Below are 20,625 nucleotides of genomic sequence, written 5' to 3' on the forward strand. Positions count from 1 at the left end.
ATTATCTCGTGGATTTCTATGTATATCTCGGACCGAATGGTGGTTTGATCACCCATCAAGAATCTCTCCCCGTCACCGGATGATCCTTGACGTACCCCTGCCCTGCGCGCTCGTTGAGAGTCACAGTTCGGACTCTCGCGTTGGTTCAGAGAGCTCTCATTGTGTTTGTTTTGCGGAGCCTAGCAAAGTCCGCTCGTGTGTCTTCAGTGGAGCCTAGCAAACTCCACTTGTGTTTGTCTGTAACTGCAACTCAAGCAAGTTTTCCTGCCTGCACTGCGACCATCTACGGTGTAAGTAAAATAATCTTTAATCAACCTCCACGTGTCAGTGCCTAATTCTAGTTCGCCGTGCTGACTTCCCCGGCCCACGTGCCCAGGCTGCTGGCCACAGCCCCTTGGCCCCGACAGCACTGACCTGGCTGGGTCTCTCATCCAGAGCAGCATGTGGCTGAAGCCAGCTTCCCACGTGCTGCTGGGGACCGGAGGAGCCTGGCCGGGTCTGCACCAGCCAGTAGAAGCGGCGGTGGAGCCATGTGCCGCTCGGGACTGACCGGCACAAGCAGGGGGAAAGTGAAGCTGAGTCCCTGCTGCTCCGGCCAGGCTCATCCTGTCCCGAGCGGCACATGGCTCCGCTGCCTCCTCTCCTCCCTGGTGCTGACTGGGCCAGAGCTGTGGCCCAGCTGCTGTTTCCCCTCCCCAGTGCCGACCCTGCACAGCCCGAGCGGCGCGGCACAGCATGAGGAAAGCCTGCCCAGCAGCCACTTACCTGCATGACAGGGCCTTTTCCAGTCCTGTGCAGCAAAGCAGAATCTGGCCCAGACACTGTTTCCCCTCACGGGTGCCACAGGTTCTGGCCCAGCCCCTCCTGCCCCTCTCAAGCTGCAAACCTGGCCTGAGCTGGGGGGGATGGTGTGGTGAGGCCAGCTGGGTCAGGCTGAGGTCAGGGTTGGTTGGCTTGCAATCAGAACCCAAGGAAACAGTCTGAGGTGCTGCGGCTGCTGTTGCCAGCTGCTGCTAGAGGCTTTTAAAGAGGCAGCCGCCATTACGTGGGTTTTGAAGGGGCTCCGCAGGCCGGAGGGAAGTGCTTGGTGGGCCTTATTTTGCCCACCCCTGGTTTAAGTGCACATGGCGCTCCCTGCCTGACCGCCCTCCTCCCGCTTCCTCCCAGCCCCTTGAGGCTGGTACTGTGCCAACCTGCAGAGAGCTCTTTGCAAAACTGCAAAATCCGCAGGTTTCTCCATTAAAATGAGAGAGCCATGTTTTCTTCCAGGAAAGGGGAAAAACCACACTTTTTTCTGTGGGAAATGGAAAACCTGGATCCCTGCTAATGGGATTAATGTATTTAATTAAAATGTAAGTATATGCTTTCCTGAACGGAGATGGACTTGGTTGGTTTTAGTGCTTTATTGAATTGGCTAAATGCTGGTTAGGCTTATGCAACCTTTTTTAACAGCTCAATGTCATCTTTGGGTCACATTTTATACTTTCTTTCCAGGCAGATAAATTATTAAAAGCTCTGAAGCAACACTTCCATGAGCCAAACGAAGAAGATGGAAGTAAGGTAAGAACAAATGTCAGACTGCTTATCTATGTAGACTATCATTCAAAGCCATTTTTATAAGAAAATGACATCTATTTTAGTAATTACGATAGATTGCATATACTGAACAGCATTTCTCATGGGGCAAGCATTGATAGGAATTGAAGTTTTGGTTGAAATCGGTGCCTCTTGCTTAACTGACTTCTTACTGTTAGCTCTCAAGTGGCTTTGTATGCAACTGTAAGCCAGTTTGTGTTCTAATAATGGAGTTAGAAAAATTAATACATAGTCTGTGTGTACACACTGGACAATTTTTAGCAAACAATATGGACAAATAAATTGATGTTTGGTTCAAATTTGTTTTGATGTTAATCAGTGCAAAATTCTTGTGGCTCTATCTGGTTATTTTGAGAGAGGATTACAGTCAGGAACTCTATTTTAAGTACAAGTCGTACAATTTTGAGCCCATCACTAACAAAGTGACAACATCCACGCTGGTTCTAGAAATGGGAGATGCTGTATCATATGTGACCAATAGTCTTAGCTAATAGCTATTCTCTGGAATTTGTAAGAAACCTTGCAATAGACGATTGTGATAGTTGGTGTGCAAGCTAGAATCTTCCCCAGGTTGAAGCAACTCCTAGTAGAGTTGCAGCCTTTGTATTACTATTATCATGACTCGTAATGGTGATGGAATCCTATTTAACTCTTATGTTTTATATAATTGTGCATGTTGTCATCTATATGAAAGTCTGGGTCATGTGTCTAGTCATTTTGTACCTACTTAGCTTGCAAGTTACCATTCTTGGGATGCTATAACAGTGTTTCAACAGCTGTAGTCCCCCTCCCCACCTTTTTCATCATTTCCCTTCTAATATCTTGTTATACTGTGCTTTAAACATGCTTTATTTTTAATAAAAATGTGAACATATTGGTTTTATTGGATATTTCCATGTTATTGTGTTGTAAGAACTTTCTTTCGCCATCCTATTATGGACAGCATATACTTCATTATTTCCCGTGTTATAAAACCAGAAGGAACCTCTCCCCTAATCCTTTTCAGTTTGTTCTTCTAAGTCAGGAGTTCCCAACATTTATGTGCATAAGGGCACGTTCAGATTTGAACCAAAAACTAGTAGGAGCCAATATAAATATTAAAGTTTAGAATTTAGAATCCTGGATATGCACATAGTTTCGTTTGGGGAAGGAGTAGTAAGCACCACTGTCACTGTGTCAGTCAGGCTGACTCAGTCCCATGTTGGCCACCATTGAGTAGAGCCTGAGTTCAATTGGCAGTAACAGCATTTTTTGTTGGAATAACGATTTTTACTGATTGTGAAAATGCATGCGAGCACCTGAATAAACTGGGGTGGGGAGCGCCGGGCACCAGGTTGGGAACTGCTGTTCTAAGTTCTTGAGTTTTTATATATGTGCAGTGACAACAATCAGTGTGCTCTTCCATTGCTAGGAATTGGACTTGCTGCAGAGTAGCATTTTGAAGAAGAGCAACTGCATATATTTTTTCCCCCCACAGAGATTTAAAGAACTTGGAGAGCTACAGGATTCTTCCAGTTGAGTGAGAAATGTGAAATGCTGAATTGCTTTAAATATTTTGATTGCATATTAGGTGTATATAATAAAAACAATCCAGGAGATTTCAATTACAAGCCTAATGAACTAACCTAGAATTAATTAACTACAGCATTTGAGAATAAGTAGACTTGCATGGGTTAATTGTGATACTGATAAGCACCTGAGAACACAAGCAAGATTTACTCCTGAACAACGGGTATTAAATGTTTGTTCCATTAATAACTTGTGAAGCTTTCTCTTTGTGCATCCTCGAGTTAGATACATAGAAGCCTGCACTAACCTATGGTCTCATTTCTTTCATATAGGACTCTGAAAGAAGTGCATCATCCTCCACGGACGCAGAGTTCGATAGTCAGGAGGAAGTGTCCTTTGTTACAGAAAGGCGTGGAAAACGGAGGAAGACAGCCACTAGAAAGAAAGTCTCCAAAGAAAATACTAATACCAATACAGAAAATACAGAATTTTCTGTTGAGGAAGAGGTGACTTCTGTTATTCAGTTAAATAGAATATTTTCCTTCATTCTGCTGCCATTTACCTTTTCAGGATGAAATACCCATCAGTATTATTTATCCTGTGTCTTTTTGGTACCCTGCTTGTGCTGCATGCTAGCTCCAATCAACTATCCTTCTTAATGCTTAATCTTTATCAATTTCAGAACTGTAAAGTCTATGGCTATTTCCCAGAGTAATAACTTGATTTTTTTTAGGTATTCAAATACAACCCTGGGTGCAGTTTTAAAGAACTTAATTGGAGACTAAATACCTAACCATCAATTGCACTTCTTTTTTCTAGCTGAATAAATAAGCTCTATAGAAGCCTTAAAAAACCTCCCACCCAGATCTTCTGTTTGCCAAAAGAACCCAGTAGCCATCTTTGTGATCTCTTAAATATTGAAATGTTCTCCTTTTTATTTTGTGTGAAAGTCTATATTTGCCTTTCCAGGTGCTATGTAAAATAAGACCAGTATTTCTCTGTGTATAATTGTAAGCAGAACAGAAGTTGCATTGTGTGTGATTGGACAAAAGGAAGTGAAAAGCCCTGAAACATAGTAAACTACTTAAATTTGCCTGTTCTTAGTCATTGGCAGTGATTTTCAACAGTCCCTCCGGAGATTCTTTCACTGTTCTCTTCCTCTAGTTGTATATATGTATCTGCTATTCCTAGCTTTCCTATTAATTCTGAGTCAGCCTCTCTTCTCCCACCAACAAACTTAGATCTCTTTTATTTACAGCATTTTAAGCAATCTTTTTTTTTTTTTTTTTTTTTTTGCTGTGGTCCTTCTTTTTCCTTTCCCCTGGGCCTTTGTATTAAATAACCTAAAATACATACTTAACAGAATGTTATGATGGCAAATTAAAAAAAAAAAATCCCACAGCAAAAAATTGTTTTCTTCATAAACTTTATTTGAGGCAATATTAACTATGTTGCATCTCAGGGTGGATTTGATTTTAAATAAAACTGATTTTAAATCAGTAGTCAGGAAGCCTAGATTTAATCTTTGTTTTCTACAAAAAGTGCGTTCTTGTTGTTTGTTTGATATCCTCTATTCATTTAAATTCTTGAGACTGCACTTTTAGAGAGAGGTAAGGGTTTGACTGTGTACACAAACTTGCAGAGAGACAAGAGGGCTGATGGGTAGGTAATCAGGTTGGTTATCTCCAGGGATCCTGGTTTTCCCTGTTTCATAGATTTCATAGACATTAGGGCTGGAAGGGACCTCAGCAGATCGAGTCCAGCCCCCTGCCCAAGAGGCAGGAAGTCAGCTGGGGTCATAGGATCCCAGCAAGATAATCATCCAAATTTCTCTTGAAGGCATTCAATGTAGGTGCTTGAATCACATCCGATGGCAGGCTATTCCAGACCTTGGGGGCTCGGACAGTAAAGAAATTCTTCCTTATGTCCAGCCTGAAATGGCCTTGCTGGAGTTTATAACCGTTTGACCTTGTCATCTCTTGGGGCGCTCTGGTGAACAAATGTTCCCCCAGATCCTGGTGAACACTCCAATAAACTTAGGGGCAATCTGATGGCCACCTTTGACCCTGCACTTTTCCAGGCTAAAGAGCCCCATAGCTCTCAGCCTATTGCCATAAGGTCTGTTTTCTTGACCTCTGATCATGCGTGTGGCTCTTCTCTGGACTCTCTCAAGCTTCTCCACATCCTTTTCGAATTGTGGAGCCCAAAACTGGATGCAACACTCCAGCTGCAGGCTCACCAAGGCCAAGTACAATGGGAGAATGACGTCCCGGGATTTACTTGAGAAGCATCTATGGATGCAAGCCAGCGTTTTGCTTGCTTTACTAGCTGCAGCATCACATTGAAGGCTCATGTTCATCTTGTGGTCAATCATGGCCCCCAAGTCCTTTTCATCCGTAGTGCTAGCCAGCGTAGCACTCCTGAGCCTATAACGATGCTGCAGGTTTTTCTTCCCACGGTGGAGAACTTTGCATTTTTGGTATTAAACACCATCAGGTTCTCATCCGCCCATTTCCTGAGCCTGTCAAGGTCAGCCTGGATTGCCCTTCTGTCCTCAGGTGTTTGGTATTGTTGGCGAAGTTGACCAGTCCACTTCTGACTCCAATGTCCACATTAATGAAGATGTTGAACAATACAGGTCCAAGGACAGAGCCTTAGGGGACCCCACTGGTCACGGGGCACCATGACGATTGACTTCCGTCAACCACCACCCTCTGAATCCGACCACGGAGCCAATTCCCCAGCCACCAGATTGTGGTGGACCTGAGGCCACAGTTGGCCAGTTTTGCCAAGAGGTGATCATGGGATACCAGATCGAAGGCTTTTTTGAAGTCAAGATATGACATCAATCTCCTCTCCTTTGTCCAGGTGATAGGTCACCTGGTCGTAGAAGGAAATGAGATTGGTCAAGCAAGATCTACCGCAACAAACCCATGATGGGTATCCCTCAGGATATTGCCGTCAGCTTGTCTGTTGACGATGGCCTCCTTGATGATCTTTTCCAAGACCTTGCCCAGGATAGAGGTCAGGCTGATGGGCCTGTAATTTGCCAGATCCACTTTCCTCCCTTTCTTGAAGATAGGCACCCCATTGGCCTTCTTCCAATCTTTGGGCACTTCACCAGAGCTCCAGGAGTTCTCGAAGATCTGTGCCAGGGGCTGGGCTATGATGTTAGCCAGCTCCTTGAGTACCCTGGAGTGTAAACTGTCAGGGCCGGCTGACTTGAAGGTGTCCAGCCTCTCAAGGTAATCCTTCATGAGGTCAGCATTGATGGAGGGCAGGGAATCTCCCTCACCCAGGCCTCCCTGTCCCATAATGGGCATGGGTGTCCCATGGGACTGATGAAAGACCAACGCAAAGTACCCATTTAATAGATTGGCTTTTTCCTGGGCATCGGTTGTCAGTTGTCCCATCTGGTTTAGCAGGGGTCCAATGTTGGCCTTGCTTTTCATCCGGCTCCCCAAATATCTGAAAAGGGACTTTTTATTGTCCTTGATACCTGTAGCTAGCTGGAGTTCCGTCACAGCGTTGGCTTTCCTGGTTCACTCCCTGCAGGACTGGACCAGTGCAGAATATTCTTCCTTGGCGGTGAATCCCATCTTTTTTCTTTTTAGCTGCAGGAGGTTCGCTAGTTCCCTGGAGAGCCAAGAGGGCTGCTGTGCCCTTTTGCTGCCTTTCCTCCGAGACGAAATAGCTTGAGCTTGTTCATCAAGGATTGCTCCCTTGAGGAACAACCACTCTTCCTGAACTCCCCTCCCCTTAGGGTTGTGGTCCCTTAGGGCCTCACTGACAAGCCTCCTGAGCTTGTCAAAGTCAGCTTTCCTAAAGTCAAGGACTTCTGTATTGCTGACTGACATGCCCGCTTTACGGCAGATGGTGAAGGTGATCAGCTCATGGTTTCTGTCGCCCAACCTTCCATTGATTGTTAGGTCGCTGATTAGGTCATCCCCCGGTTGCCAGTACCAGGTCGAGCAGCGCTTTACCTCTCGTTGGCCCGTAGACTTCTTGAGTCAGAGGTCATCCACACACGAGAGGAAGCTTTGCAACCGCTCGGATTTATTCAAGCACTCTTCACACGAGATGTCTGGGTATTTGAAGTCTCCCATAACAACCATGGACCAGAAGCATGTGGCTTCAGCCAATTCCCTGGTGAACTCCTGGTCAAGCTCTTGACTTGGGGTGGGAGGTCTGTAGTAGACTCCCACCATCGTGTCCCCTGAGCTGTGTTCCCCACAGATTTTAACCCAGAGGGTCTCCAGTCATCCACCCTGGGCGCCAATAGCAGCTTGCAGGGACACGTAGCTCTCCTTGACAGAGAGAGCTACACCCCCACCCCTTTTGTCTACTCGCTCTCTCTATAGCTGTCTATACCTGTGGTCCAGTCATGGGTGGAGTCCCACCAGGTTTCCATTATCCCTACGACGTCGTAATTATTTTTGTTAAGCGGGAGGACAAGTTCCTCCTGCTTATTCCCCAAGCTCCTGGCATTCGTGTACAGGCAGGCAAGTGTCCCCTTGGGGCCCTTGCGTTGTCCACAAATAGATCCAGGGCTGGGGCAGGGGTGGGCTCCCTTAAGTGCTTAGGCCCACTGGCATTGCAAGGGTTGCTCAGTGGGCCATCAGTGGCAGTAGTCCGTTTCTCTTCGCGGCCGCGCCGCCGCCCCCCCCGGGGCAGGTTTAGTTTAAAGCCTGGTAGAGCAGGTCAGCATCCCTTCCCAGCAGCTCACTGCCTCTCTCACCAAAGAGTGGACTGTGGTCATGGAAGCCAAAGCCTTCCTGATGACACCAGCACCGCAGTCTTTGGTTCACTACCTGGATCCTCCTCAGCCCGTAGCCCAAGACTAGGAGGATAGAAGAAAACGCCACCTGCACCCCGAGACCCTTTAGCCCCACCCCTAAATCCCTGTAGCGCCTCGTTACCCGGCTGGGAGCGCTCCAAGTACCCACATAGATAAGGAGCATAGGACAGCTGTCAGTGGGCTGGAGGAGTTTAGGGATCTTCTCCGCAATGTCTCAGATGCGGGGTCCTGGGAAGCAACAGACTTCCCAGGCTAAGGGGTCAGGGCGGCATATTGTCCCCTCAGGATGTAGTTTTCCATGACAAACACTTTGTGTTTTGTCTTGGGGAGAGCAGGGGCAGTAGCTACAGTAGAGCCCGTGTTGCCTGCAGGAGCTGGCAACTCAGCAGGCTCAGCTGGGGCTGCAAGAGGTTCATACCTGTTGCAAAGCTCCAGCGGTGGGGGGACCTTGGTGCGGTGGGCCTTGGGGCCCTTGACCACCTTGGTCCATCCCCTTAGCTGGACAGAATGGGAGGTCCCCGAGTCCTCCCTTATCCTGGAGGGAGACCATGGTCTACCCTCTGCCTCCTGGGGGAGAAGGGCCTGGCAGTAGGAGTCCATCTCCTGCTCACAGTCCATGATGGCACGCAGTCTCTGGACTGCGGCCTGGAGCTCCTTCAGCTGGCGCACCAGAGATCCCCAAGAGGAGGTGGCCATGCTCCCAGGCTCCAGAGCCTGAAAAAGTGACAGGCAGCCCCCACAGCCGAGAGCCAGAGGCTCCGTCTATGTGGAGCCCAGAACCACGGGCTCCGTCTGGGTGGCTGTTTCTGAGGTGCCAGAGGCAGGGGCCGCAGACCGTGAGGGGACCCTCGGGGTGCGGTGCATGCCTGTCCGTGGCATGCCGCTGGTGGGTTGGCTACGGCTGGGACTGGCTTCCCTAGGGCAGAGGCGCACAGGCAGGGCCTCAGGCCCTCCCGCTCACCCTCCTGCACAAATTCCTACGCTGACTCGCGCGCTGGGAAGACAAGCATGCCTGTTTGCGTGGCCTGTTCATGAGGCTCTGGTCGTGCGGCTCCCTGGGGGGCTGGGCGAAGTAGGGCCTGGGGTGGGGCAAGACCCTCCCTGGTTCCTAATTAGCTGCCTCCCTGCAGCTGAGCTGAGCTAGTCCCCTCCCACCATGGCCCTGCTTACCTCTGGCTGCTGCTTGGGGGGGCTTCACAGCAGTTGGGGGTTGCCGGGGGGGGTGTGCAGGGGTGCGACGGGCTTTCACCCGTGCGTCTCATGCCGCTCCCTGTTAAATCTCATTCTCTAAGAAACTCAAAAGTCCATGATTAAAATGGATGGCTGGGTTCATATCCCTCTGCCTCTGGCAGGAGGCGGCAGCTGCAGCAGCAGAGCAAAGCCCACTTTTCCCCCTCATGCCTGCTGCCTGCCTGCTGTGGGCTTGGACTGAGGGGGGCTGGCTCCCCACTGCTGCACGCACTCCTGAGGGACAGGAAGGACCCATGCCCCCAGATATGTGCATGGGGTGAGGCAGGCTGCTTGCTGTGGGCTGGGCAACCTAGAGCTACAGGGAACAGCGGGGCTGCACAGAAAAGCTGCTAGCCGCTTAAAGCTGCACGCTGCCCTGGAAATGTGACCCCTGTGCATGCAACAGCAGTGAGAGGCACAACCGTGCACCACTGCCCTGCTGCTGCCGTGTGAGCACAGGACCCATCGCTAGGGCAGCATGGAGCTCACAGTGGCAAGCAGCTTTCCTGCATGGTTCTGCTGTGCCCTTCAGCACCAGGTTGCATCTGTTGGGCTATGGAGGGCATCAAGGAAGGGAGCCCGCAGCAGGCAGCCCACCCCCATCCCCACCCTGCACACAGATCTGGGGGACATGGGTCCCCCTTGACCCTTGGGACTGTGGGGAGCCAGCCCCTCCCCTCCCCTCCCCTCCGCCTCCTGGATGAGCCACCTGCAGCCTTGTCCCGCTCCTTGCCGGGGCCCTGCAGTCATGCATTGCAGTCCTGGGCCTCGAGCCCCACTCACCCCAACCCTGCCCAACTCCCTCCCTCCCTCCCTCCCTATCTGGGCCTCGATTTATTGTTTTTATTTTTTTTTTTCCTCCCCACCACAACTTACCTGTGGGAGCTAATATCCAGGCTGCCTGGGGCCATGTGCATATATACATGCACATGGTGCCCCCTGCCTGACCACCCTCTTCTCGCTCCCTCCCTGTCCATTGCAGGCTGGAACTCTGCCAGCCTTCTGAGAGCTCTTTGCAAAACTGCTAAGTCTGTGGGTTTCTCTGCTTTTATTTTTATTTATTTATTTATTTATTTATTTATTTTAATGAGAAATCCATGTTTTCCCTGTAAGAAATGGAAAACCTGGATCTCTGGTTCTCTCTCATCTCTGTATGCTACTGTTAACAAGGATGTTGTCTTTGGAGACAAATCCAGTCTGAGAACTGAAACTAAGCATCACAGTGATGCTTAATGGGATCTTCTAGACTGAGCACTGAGTCCCATTGGGTAGAGTGGTTTTCTTTAATCTTTACTAATCTAAAGAGGAGCCTCTCGTGACCCTATAAGATTGGGCCCCTAATATAGTCCATGGCCTGTTGTAACCTATTTATAATGTTGGTTTTTTTTCTCAAAAGGTTACATGAATATAGTATCTTGAATAGTATATAATTAGAAGTTATAATCTTTATTCCATGATGATATCATTGAGCTTTAATATATCTTTAAATTAAAACTATCTTTATATAGGTTTATTTTTTAAAAAGAGCATCTTAAAATTAAAAAATGATTAAATAAATAAAATCAGATTTAAATACAAAAATCCATGGTTTTGTTGTTGTTGTTTTCTTTTTAAATTATTTTTCTTTTGTTAAATCGTTGTAGGTGTTTGGGTTTTTTTCCGTCCACCGCATTGCATCTTTTGATCTACCTAGGGTTCTCTTCAGTATTCTAGAGTCAGGCCAAACCTTAAGTAATAGAATACATTAGAGGTGCACCAATACATTGGTCTATATCATATATGCACCAATAAAAGGAAAATTGACATTATTGACAATTGGCTTTTTTTGGCTGATGTGGCTGATTTAATGTTGCAAATAAATGCATGCAGCCAGGAGTGCAGCCTGGCAGCACAGAGAGCAGTGTGCAACCGGTGAGTCATGAGCAGAGCAGCCAAGAGCAGTGTGAACAGGCGTTTCCCCAAATCCTGATGGACACCCCTTATGTACTTATAGGCTGCCACCAAGTCACCCCCGAGCCTGCACTGCTCCAGGCTGAAGAGTCCCATGGCTCACAGCCTCTTTTCATAAGACCTGTTCTCTTGCCCTCTGATCATGCGCATGGCTCTCCTCTGGACTCTCAAGCGTCTCATGGATCATTTTATTATGCAGATCATTCATTAATCTTAAAAATCATTCAATAATCATTAAAATGATCATTCATTAATAAAATGATGATTAAATAAATCTTCTGCTCAAACTGTAGCCTGGACCTGAACTGCATACACTATTCCAGGTCAAGTTACAGCAAAGCTGTTGGGACACTGGGCATGTCTACATATGGTGATGTTAGTACCGCGCAGTGTTTTATTTGCTTAGGTGAAGTACTAAAACAGCACAGGAGCCATCCGTACTGCAGCGTTATGGGTGGCGCATGGTTAGATTCACCGGCTACATCGCTGTAGCAGTGCGCCACTATAGCAGCGTAGCCAGCGATCATGTGTAGATCCCCGTGATTGCTATGTCACTGTAGCGTGTTGCTACGTCGCCATAGGGCAATGTGTAGATTCTCCCTGTTATTTCTTTATTTTGGTCCTGTAAGTGCTGAGACTTTCCTTCTCATTTACTTTGATAGGCAGGGCGGCAACTAATCCTATAGGATTTTCTCCTGTGCTATCTTTTATAAGATATTTTCCCTGTGTTTTGCTCTTTTAGAATGCATTAAGTTTCTATGTTCTCTCCCACATGTGTATTGCAACATTCTCCTAGTGTTCCAATATAAAAGTGGAGCTCTGTTGTTCCTGGTACATCCAGTAGTGCGCTGCTTGTGGGCTTGCCTTTCAGCTAGCTACTCAGTTATGTTAATTTTCATGCTTTTATCTTTGCCTCCGCAGCTTGCCAGAACCCCTATTTCAAAGGTAGCCAGCAGAACTTCAAATCTTGCAATCCAACTAATTAAAATAACATTATAACCTTAAGTATTCCAGGACTGGGTAATCATTGATATAGCTGATGAAGATGATTTGCACACTTTAACCTAAATATTAAGAATATTGGTCAGTTTGAAAAATAGATTTAAAGCAGTAGTGCTCAACTTCCAGCCCGTGGCTCGAATCTGGCCCATGGAGCAGTGTCATCCAGCTTGTGGGGCTCCCAATAGGCCTACAAATTTGGCAGCAAGGGGTGTGGTGGCAGTGTTTAATTGCTGCTCCCTTGCTGCCAAATTTCTGGACCTGTGGGGAGTCCCGTGGGCTGCATGATGTGGCCCTGCATGCTAGACTGGTCCAATGTGCAGGAACGTGGCTGTAATTGGGCATGTGGGGTTAGGCTGCCACACTGGATCATACCTGCAGACCAACCTCATTTGCTGACCCTGTATGGGATCTGGTACGCTCACCCATGCTACGCCACTCCTCCAACTCATGGGGCCAGAAGGTTAAATATCACTGGATTAAAGGGAAATTTTCAGCTAAGTCATGACACTAAAATGTTAGTATTTCACAAGTAACATCTAAAATTCCTAGAATTGAAAGAAACAATTTATTCCATATAGGAAGTTTTTATATATGGCTGATCTACTTTGTATACGTTTTCCCTCACATACTGGCAGGTAAAATGTATTAAAGGAGGGGTAGGTAGGAGAAGATCTGTTGTATTGTGATTAAATGGGTATGGAAAGTCCTAGCATAAACTAGGACTTTTGTTTGCTATAACTGTCAACTGGAGAGAACGTTTCTCTGCCAGCAAAGGCCAAAAAGATGCAGCAAAACATGGCTTTGCCATTCTAGTTTAGTTTTGTTTTGCTAATTTTTTCTAAGCCATGCTGACAACACGGCTTTTTGATGTTAGTGTCCACCTCTTTATTAGAATCTCATCAGGCAGACCACTTGATTCTAATAAGTAAGGAAAGGTAAAGAGAAAGTAAAAAGTCTATGCAGACACCGTAATTCATACATACTCAGTAATCACTAGCTATTGCATAGCAATCTAGCTGTGCAACAAACATATATGTCTGGACTTGATTCTAATAGAAAGTGGAGAGAAAATTGTACACTGTGTAGTTTCAAACTTTGATTATGATTAATAAGCAACTGATTCTCTAAAGTAAGATTCTAATAAGCAGTAGAAAAGTCCTATAAGACAGTCCTTTTGGAACCATCTTTTACAGGTCATAATGCTAATATGTGGTTGATTTCTAATATCCAGTAGATACTGTGTATAAGCTGCCTGTCCACCAGAAGTCTGTATCTATACTTTTTCCAAAATAGATTTCTCCTCAAATAACAGGCAGAAGATCTTGACTAGGTAGTCTAACCAAATATTTTTAAACTTCAGAATGTTTCAGACATGAAAGAGAATGAAACACCCCCAGGTGAAGCTGACGTGGGACTGAAAGTACTCCAAAATGAAGAGTCCGGTAAGAATAAAACTCTGGAGAAGGCAGGGATGAGCACAATGCAAAGCCAAAAGAAGAAGATGGTTCCTGTTACAGTTTCTTCTTACTTTCGATTCCTGTTAAGTCTTACTTTGTGGGTACTTCAAACAAACCTTTAGGTTTTAACATGTCTGTAAATACATGGTCCATGTATTGCTAAATGTGTGGGCTGATAGCCCAAAAAGTTGTGCCATGGAAAAAGGTTGAAGGGACATGCATCTTTAAAATGTGGGTATATGCACTGGGCTTTTTTTGTGCATTATAAAGAAGATCTGAGTTGCCGGGCGGGTTATGTTCTACTTGGCAATCTTAGCAATGTTAAATACTTGAAACAGCTGTGTGTGGATGCCCCAAGAAGTCCTTCATCAAAGGTAGTGCTTTAAGCAGGCAGAAATGTCAAACTACTGAAGATGTTCCATGTCCAAATCATTAGTGCCCTGACAGTTAGTGAAATAGCAATCACATAATTGAAGTGAATATCAGCATATGAGAATGGAAGAAATGTTTGGTTAGGCTAGTGGTTCTCAACTTTCTTGTAACGAAGGATCTACCTAAATCGGGTTGGAAGTGTGATGTCCAATGGCTCCTTTAATCTTCCCTCTTGTGCATAAGCAAAATACTACTACATTTGAACTGCAGGGGCTGTCAGGCATACTTATACAGGCAAGAGACTTTCCACTGGTAAGAGCTGATATCACCACTAGTAATAATTCTTCCAGAAGAAGGAAATAATCCTGCTTCACTTGGAGATCCTAGGTTGATCTGACAGTTGGCAAAGGCATTCTATTAGTTCTGTACCCTTTTGAGAGACTAGACATGGAACATTCCTTTAATAAGTGGTGCTGTACTTTCCTAGATTGTAGAGTCGGAAGGGACCACAATGGATCATCGTGTCCGACCCCCTGCCCCTGGCAGGGAAGAGGACTGAGGTCAGATGACCCCAGCCAGGTGACTGTCTAGCCTCTTGAAGACCTCCAAGCTAGGTGATAGCACCACCTCTCTTGGAAGCCTATTCCAGATCCTGGCCACCCTTACTGTGAAAAAATTCTTCTTAATATCTAACCTAAATCCATTCTCAACTAGTTTACACCTGTTATTCCTAGTCGCTCCCTGGGGCGCCTTTAGTAAACAGTGCTTCCCCTATTCCCCGTTGACCTCCCGTAATAAATATATAGGCAGCCACAAGATCTCCCCTCAGCCGTCTCTTGTGAAGGCTGAAGAGATTCAGTTCTCTCAACCTCCCCCCGTAGGGTCTATCACAAAGGCCACTAATCATGCGAGTGGCCCTCCTCTGGACCCTCTCGAGATTCCCCACGTCCCTCTTGAAGTGTGGTGCCCAAAACTGGACACAGTACTCCAACTGTGGCCTGACCAGTGCCGCATAGAGGGGGATCATCACCTTTGTGGAGATGAGATCTTGAATACCTTTTGACATGCATGCTTTCAGAGATTCGTGGAGCCAAAAAAAAACCCAACTTGGGTTCCAATGGCAGTAGCTCACTTTCCAGTGTTTCTAACAATCTCATCTAATGTGATTTACAACAGATGATGCTCTTCCATCCCATCTTGCAGGTGGGCAGATCCCTCTACATGTTGGCTGTTTGTCTAAGTCTGGGAAAAAAGGGCTGAAATCAGTCACACCAAGTAAGCTATTTATTATTTTTGCAAGCTCTAAAAGTAGGCTTCTTGTTTATGTATGAAAGGACACTAGTTTATTTCTTCAATTAATTCCTTATTGCAGGGGTAGGTAACCCCTGGCCTGGGTGCCAGAGCATGGTACATGAAGGCATTTTGTTTGGCGCACGTGCACCAGGGTGGACGGCAGGGAAGGGGCTGGGACTGCACTGCCCCAACAAGGATCAGGCCCCTATGGTTCCCCCACTATCTGCCCCAGCACACCATCTTGCAAGTCTAGGTTGTGGGTGTTAATGGCACTCTGCCCAAAAACATTGCCAACCACTATCTTATTGTATAAGAGACCAGATACATATGAGAGCGTATTATTTCTCTTGTACACATGCATGTATGTGTCTACATTTGTGTATGTATATGATTAAGAAAATAAACAGACATTGGGTGGGGTAAAACTCCTGTTCTATTTTATAAAGCAAAAGTGCATGTGTCCCAATTCCAGTATGGTTTTTTTTTTTTTATTTTGATTTATCACATTTACTCAAATAGAAGATGATGACCCTAAATACAGGATGAGGCAAGCTCCCAATAATTACATTCTATATCTAGAAAATGTTATAAATATTGTTATCATTCTCCAGGTACAGAATCTAATTATTGGAGGCTTGCCTTGAATTTCTTCCTTTCTTACTGTTATATCAGGGAAATTGAATCTGGGTAAGTCAGCTGGCTCCCTCATCCTCTGTTTCCCCCCCTACACCAACTTCTTCCCCGGCAATCCTTAAGCACCAAGAAGAGAGAAGCAACTTTTGTGAGAAGAAAACATTAACCTTGAATTAGACATACCTGTAGCAATTTGTGTAGGATATCTACAGATTTAGTTAATCCAGAATTGATGCTTTTTACCTTTTTTGGTAGCTGCTGCAAGTCTTAGCACAGGTGTTTTGTGGGGGCTTTTTGTTTGGTGTTTTTTTTTTTGTTTGTTTGGTTTTTTTTTAACTTCATGGCTTGGGCCAAATCAGTTCCTCATTCTGTTGAATGATCAGAGCTTGATCATTCAAGTCTGTGACGCTACCATTAGCAAGTATCCTACCTCCCAGACTCTTCAGCCTGCCATGCATTTGGGAGTATCTTTTGTGCAAGTCCCAAGGCTGGAGACCTTGAAGCCTGGGAGCAATCCCCCATCACCATAAGTTATGTAGATGAGACCACCATCTGCGGGCGCTCTGCGATTGCCGTTGGCTACCGCCGATGCTGCTGATGGCGTCTGCAGGTGGTCGCCAACCACTGGCTGGGGCTCGACTCCCCCTCCCCACTGCCACCAATAGTGCTGTGGCTGCCTGTGGGAGCTCTCCACTTGTTGTTGCCACGCTCCTGCTGCAAACAGCGCCACCACCGCCTGCAGGAGCTCATTGTGCCCCCCTAGTCGCTGGGGGCCTGTGGCATTCATGATCCATTGGGAGGCTGTAGTAGATGTAGTGCATATTAGTCCAAACCCAAGAGGCTCATGGATTCCCATATAGTTCTTTGGGCTGGGCCCTAGCAGAGTCAACAGCATTTCAAGTCATGGTGACCCCACAGCTCAGCACTACTGTGTGTATTCCAGATACCTGCACCCCCATAAAGGATCTATTTGCTAGTTAGCCCTACACTTATGACCAGGGATCCAGGTTTTCCGTCTCCCAGGGAAAAACAGAAAAATGCAGATTTCCCCCTTTACCAGAGAAAAATGTGGATTTCCTCATTTTAATGGAGAAACCTGCAGATTTTGCAGTTTTGGAAAGAGCTCTCTGCAGGCTGGCAGGGTTCCAGCCTGTAAGGAGCAGAGCTGGGGGGAGAGAGGCGGAAAGGCCAGCAGCTGTAGCCTTGCCCTCCTGCTCTGTCCTTGCTGTCATGGTCTGAATCAGGGCCACTGCCTTGGGCCCTGTGCTTTAGTGGGGGCCCACGGAGCCAGGCACCCAGGAAATGCAGCCCCTCCCTGGGCCCTGTCTGCCCTGGAACTTCTGGTGGCTGGAGCAGTCCTTGCCCCTCTAGCCCAGGGCTCCCATCAGCATCCTGAGCCTGCCCCTCCCCAGTGCCTTTTAACTCAGGGAAACACCAGAGCAGTCTCCCCCCAGGTCTTGCTTCCCCTCCCCTCCTGTGCTCACCCAGCCATACAGGGGCTTGTAGCAGGGTCTCCTCACAGGCAGCTCCTCTCTTGTGCCTGCCCTGGCAGGGCTCCAAGGGGAGGGAAAGGGAGAAAGGATACCCTGTGGGTGGTGGTGAGGTCCTTTCCCTGACCTCCAGCCTGTCTCTCTTCCCCTTTGCTCTCTGCCGGGCAAACTGCTCCCCCCTCTTTTAAAAAAGCCTCAGCCAATCCCAGGCCAGGACTCTTCCTGGCTTTTGCTAAGCTCCTCATTCAAGCGCGGCTGGGGTTAGATCACTCCTCCCACTTCCAAGATTGATACCTCCAAACCAGCTTCCCTTGCCCTCAGGGCAGACAGTGTCCCTACTGAGACAAACTCTGTCTCTTCACACTGTCCCTCTGCAGGGCAGCCCTCCCTATCCCTTCAGTTAAGTACAATTTTAATGCTGTTACAGATATAAGAACATAAGAATTTAGATGAGCTGCACTTATCTATCCTTGTGTTTTATAGTCATGCTCAGTGTTAGCTGCATTTAGTCAGCTTCCTAGTTGTTTTTCATTCATTCATTCATGCTGTTTTTGGCAGCGATTTAATAATAGCCAATGTATTTAATGAGGTTTCCTTGTATGTAATGCAAGATGAGCGACTTGTTTTTCCCCGTGCTGTTTTGGGGAGGAACCTTGTCTTGTATTTGAGTAAATATGGTATATTTCCCAAGTGCCGCCTGCATACTGGTAGTAGACAGTGGAAGTCTTTATACATATAACATTAGCTATGCGAAATGCCAAATTAATTTGCTTTTAATCTTTAATTACAGAACTTGTAAAATGTAGATGTGAGGGGTAGGGGGAAGGTAATGGCTAAAGGCAGTGCTGCAGATTAGGATGCCACTTCATCTTGGCTTTTGATCATCTACCAATATAGGGTACAGTCAGGAAACAATGTACCTTTTCCTTTTCCATTTCCTGTCCCAGCCCCCAATCTATTCCATAGATTTGTAGAAAAGTAGAGGTAGAAGGGACCTCCAGAGGTCAACTGGGACCTTCAGAGGTCATCCCTTTCCAGACCATCCCGTACAAGTCCTTGTCCGAGCTGTTCCTAAAACCGTACAGTCAACCCTGTCCCACTACTACTACTAGAAGACACATTGTCCAAAGCCACCAAAAGCACTCTAATCTGCCACAGGTAAAGCAGGGGACAAGAGCTGTCGATGTCCCACTAATGCAAGGGCTGTTAAAATGCATGTGAGAGAACCAAGGAAGAGGACCATGCCCCTGCTACAGAGGGAGGCAAAATCCCCACAGTCTGTACCAGTCTATCCATGGACAAGGTTTACTTTATTCTGTTTTTTCTGTAATTCTTTACAATTATTTCTTAGGCCTGACACTCATGACCTGTACTCTCAGGCCTTACAGGGTATCTAAATTTTCTCTTTGTTATTTTGGTAACCTTATAGATTTCAAGAAGCTGCATGAGGCTCATTTCAAAAAAATGGAGTCTATTGATGACTATATTGAGAGGAAAAATAAACTTCTTGAAAACTTGGGCAGTTCCATCAATGAGGTCAAGGTAAAGATTGATTAGAAGATCATTTCTCTCCATAGCATTTTCAAAAATCCAGGGAGGTGATGCTCCTCAATCTCAGATCCTGTGTTTTAACTGTGTATATGTGGGATCTGCAAAATGGTGCCACTTCCGGGTTCATTGCAGGCATGTTCACAGAAGTGCATACCAATGAAAAGAAAATAAATTGTTCTGAAGGTTACACTTTGCTGACAAAGCAAGAATGAGTGAACATTTAAGACCTCTTGTTGTTTTGGCAGGTACTGGCTAAAAAATTTAACCATCAAAAGGCATTTGAAAAAGGAACCCCACACTGCAGTACCAAGGTGAGGGCTTTTCAAATAACCTTGTTTTTCTAGTTCCATAAAATATCATCCCTTTTATTTTTGAAGTATAGACTGCATAGAGCCAGATGGGTGTGTCCTTCTGATTCAGTTTCTGTTGCTCCAGCTCTACAGGCAGCATTACTGATGCAAATACTAAATCCTTGCTGAATGTGCTAAACAAAATTAAAGTGAATCATCTCTACTTTGCTTTCTGTTTCTAGAGAGGTTCGAGTGGCAGAAAATTATTTAGCCCACATTCCCAAAAGGGCAGGTTCTCTACTACCTGTACTCCTGGTAACCTGCGGCATTCACCATGCAACTCTCTAAGTGCTGCAAGTCGAAGCATTTTATCGAGGAAATCTTCATGCAACCCTTCTGTCCTCTCAACAAAGAAAATGAACGTCAGGTAAAAAAGGAATAAAATATAGTCAAATGTTTGTTTGAGAAATGTAAGAGTAATTAACACTTACTTTTGGTTTGACCTACCATATTCCTAACTACAAGCACAAACTACATGGGACTGGAAGCGCCTCCTGGATTATCAAACCTAGTTTCCTGCAGCTGCAGGCAACCAGATCATATAATCCCATTCATAAACTTGTTCAGGTTCGTCTTAAAACCTAGGTTGTTTGCTCTGCACTACTTCTTATAAAAGGCTGCTCACCCTGGATGTTGTGATGATTTAAATCCTAGTCCAAGTTTATTTATGGTGACTTTGTAGCTGTATGTTCTCCTACCAGCATTATCCTTATCTTAAAGAGTTATTTTCTTTTCCATCTGTGATGTTAGGGAGAGAGTAAACTTCCTCAATAAATTTCTAGAGAGTAATTGTACCTCTCAGCCTTCCACTGCTGAGCTAAACAAGTAAAACTATTCTAACCTGCTCTTATAAGATACGTTCTTGGATTTCCCCTAATTTATGCTAGTAACCCCTTTCTGTCCTTTTTCCAGTTTGAATTTGCCTTTCTGAATATGGGTGACCAGAATTATCCATAGTAGGATTATATTTGATTTCCTCCCCTCCTCCCACCCCATGCATCATGTGTTTGCTCAGTCATCCTGTTAATGGTTAATACATACATTATCTTTTGCTATATCCAGTTGATGAGGCCTCAGTTAATAGCAATAACTATTGTTTTTAATCCCCATGTGCATCACCTTCTATCTGTTACTATAAATTTAATCCCAAATATAATTACACTAGTACTTAAGGTCTACCAATTATTTCTGTATAATCATCTGATCTTCTCCTGTACTAATGATAACTCCCAATTTGTTGTCAGCAAACATCATTAGTAGGGTTACCATACGTCCAAGTTTTCCCAAACATATCCTCTTTTTGGGTCTTCCCAGCTCCATCTGGGCGGCTTTTAAAATATCAACAAATGTCCAGGATTTCAGATTGTGCTCTGCTCAGCACTGAAGTTTTCCCT

At 45.9% G+C, this 20,625-nt stretch overlaps 1 protein-coding gene across 1 annotated transcript in view; it reads left to right on the forward strand.

Moving 5' to 3' along the window:
• The window catches only part of NUSAP1 (nucleolar and spindle associated protein 1), a 44,391-nt gene that overhangs the window by 10,086 nt on the left and 13,680 nt on the right, over positions 1-20,625 (forward strand). Inside the window, exons 2-8 of the mRNA XM_006024605.3 lie at positions 1,495-1,560; positions 3,438-3,611; positions 13,446-13,527; positions 15,118-15,189; positions 18,760-18,872; positions 19,127-19,192; positions 19,414-19,598. Coding sequence (XP_006024667.1) covers positions 1,495-1,560; positions 3,438-3,611; positions 13,446-13,527; positions 15,118-15,189; positions 18,760-18,872; positions 19,127-19,192; positions 19,414-19,598 — 758 coding nt within the window. The remainder of the gene's footprint in view (positions 1-1,494; positions 1,561-3,437; positions 3,612-13,445; positions 13,528-15,117; positions 15,190-18,759; positions 18,873-19,126; positions 19,193-19,413; positions 19,599-20,625) is intronic.

Source organism: Alligator sinensis, unplaced genomic scaffold (genome assembly GCF_000455745.1).
Source record: "Alligator sinensis unplaced genomic scaffold, ASM45574v1 scaffold108_1, whole genome shotgun sequence".
Lineage (NCBI taxonomy): Eukaryota > Metazoa > Chordata > Crocodylia > Alligatoridae > Alligator > Alligator sinensis.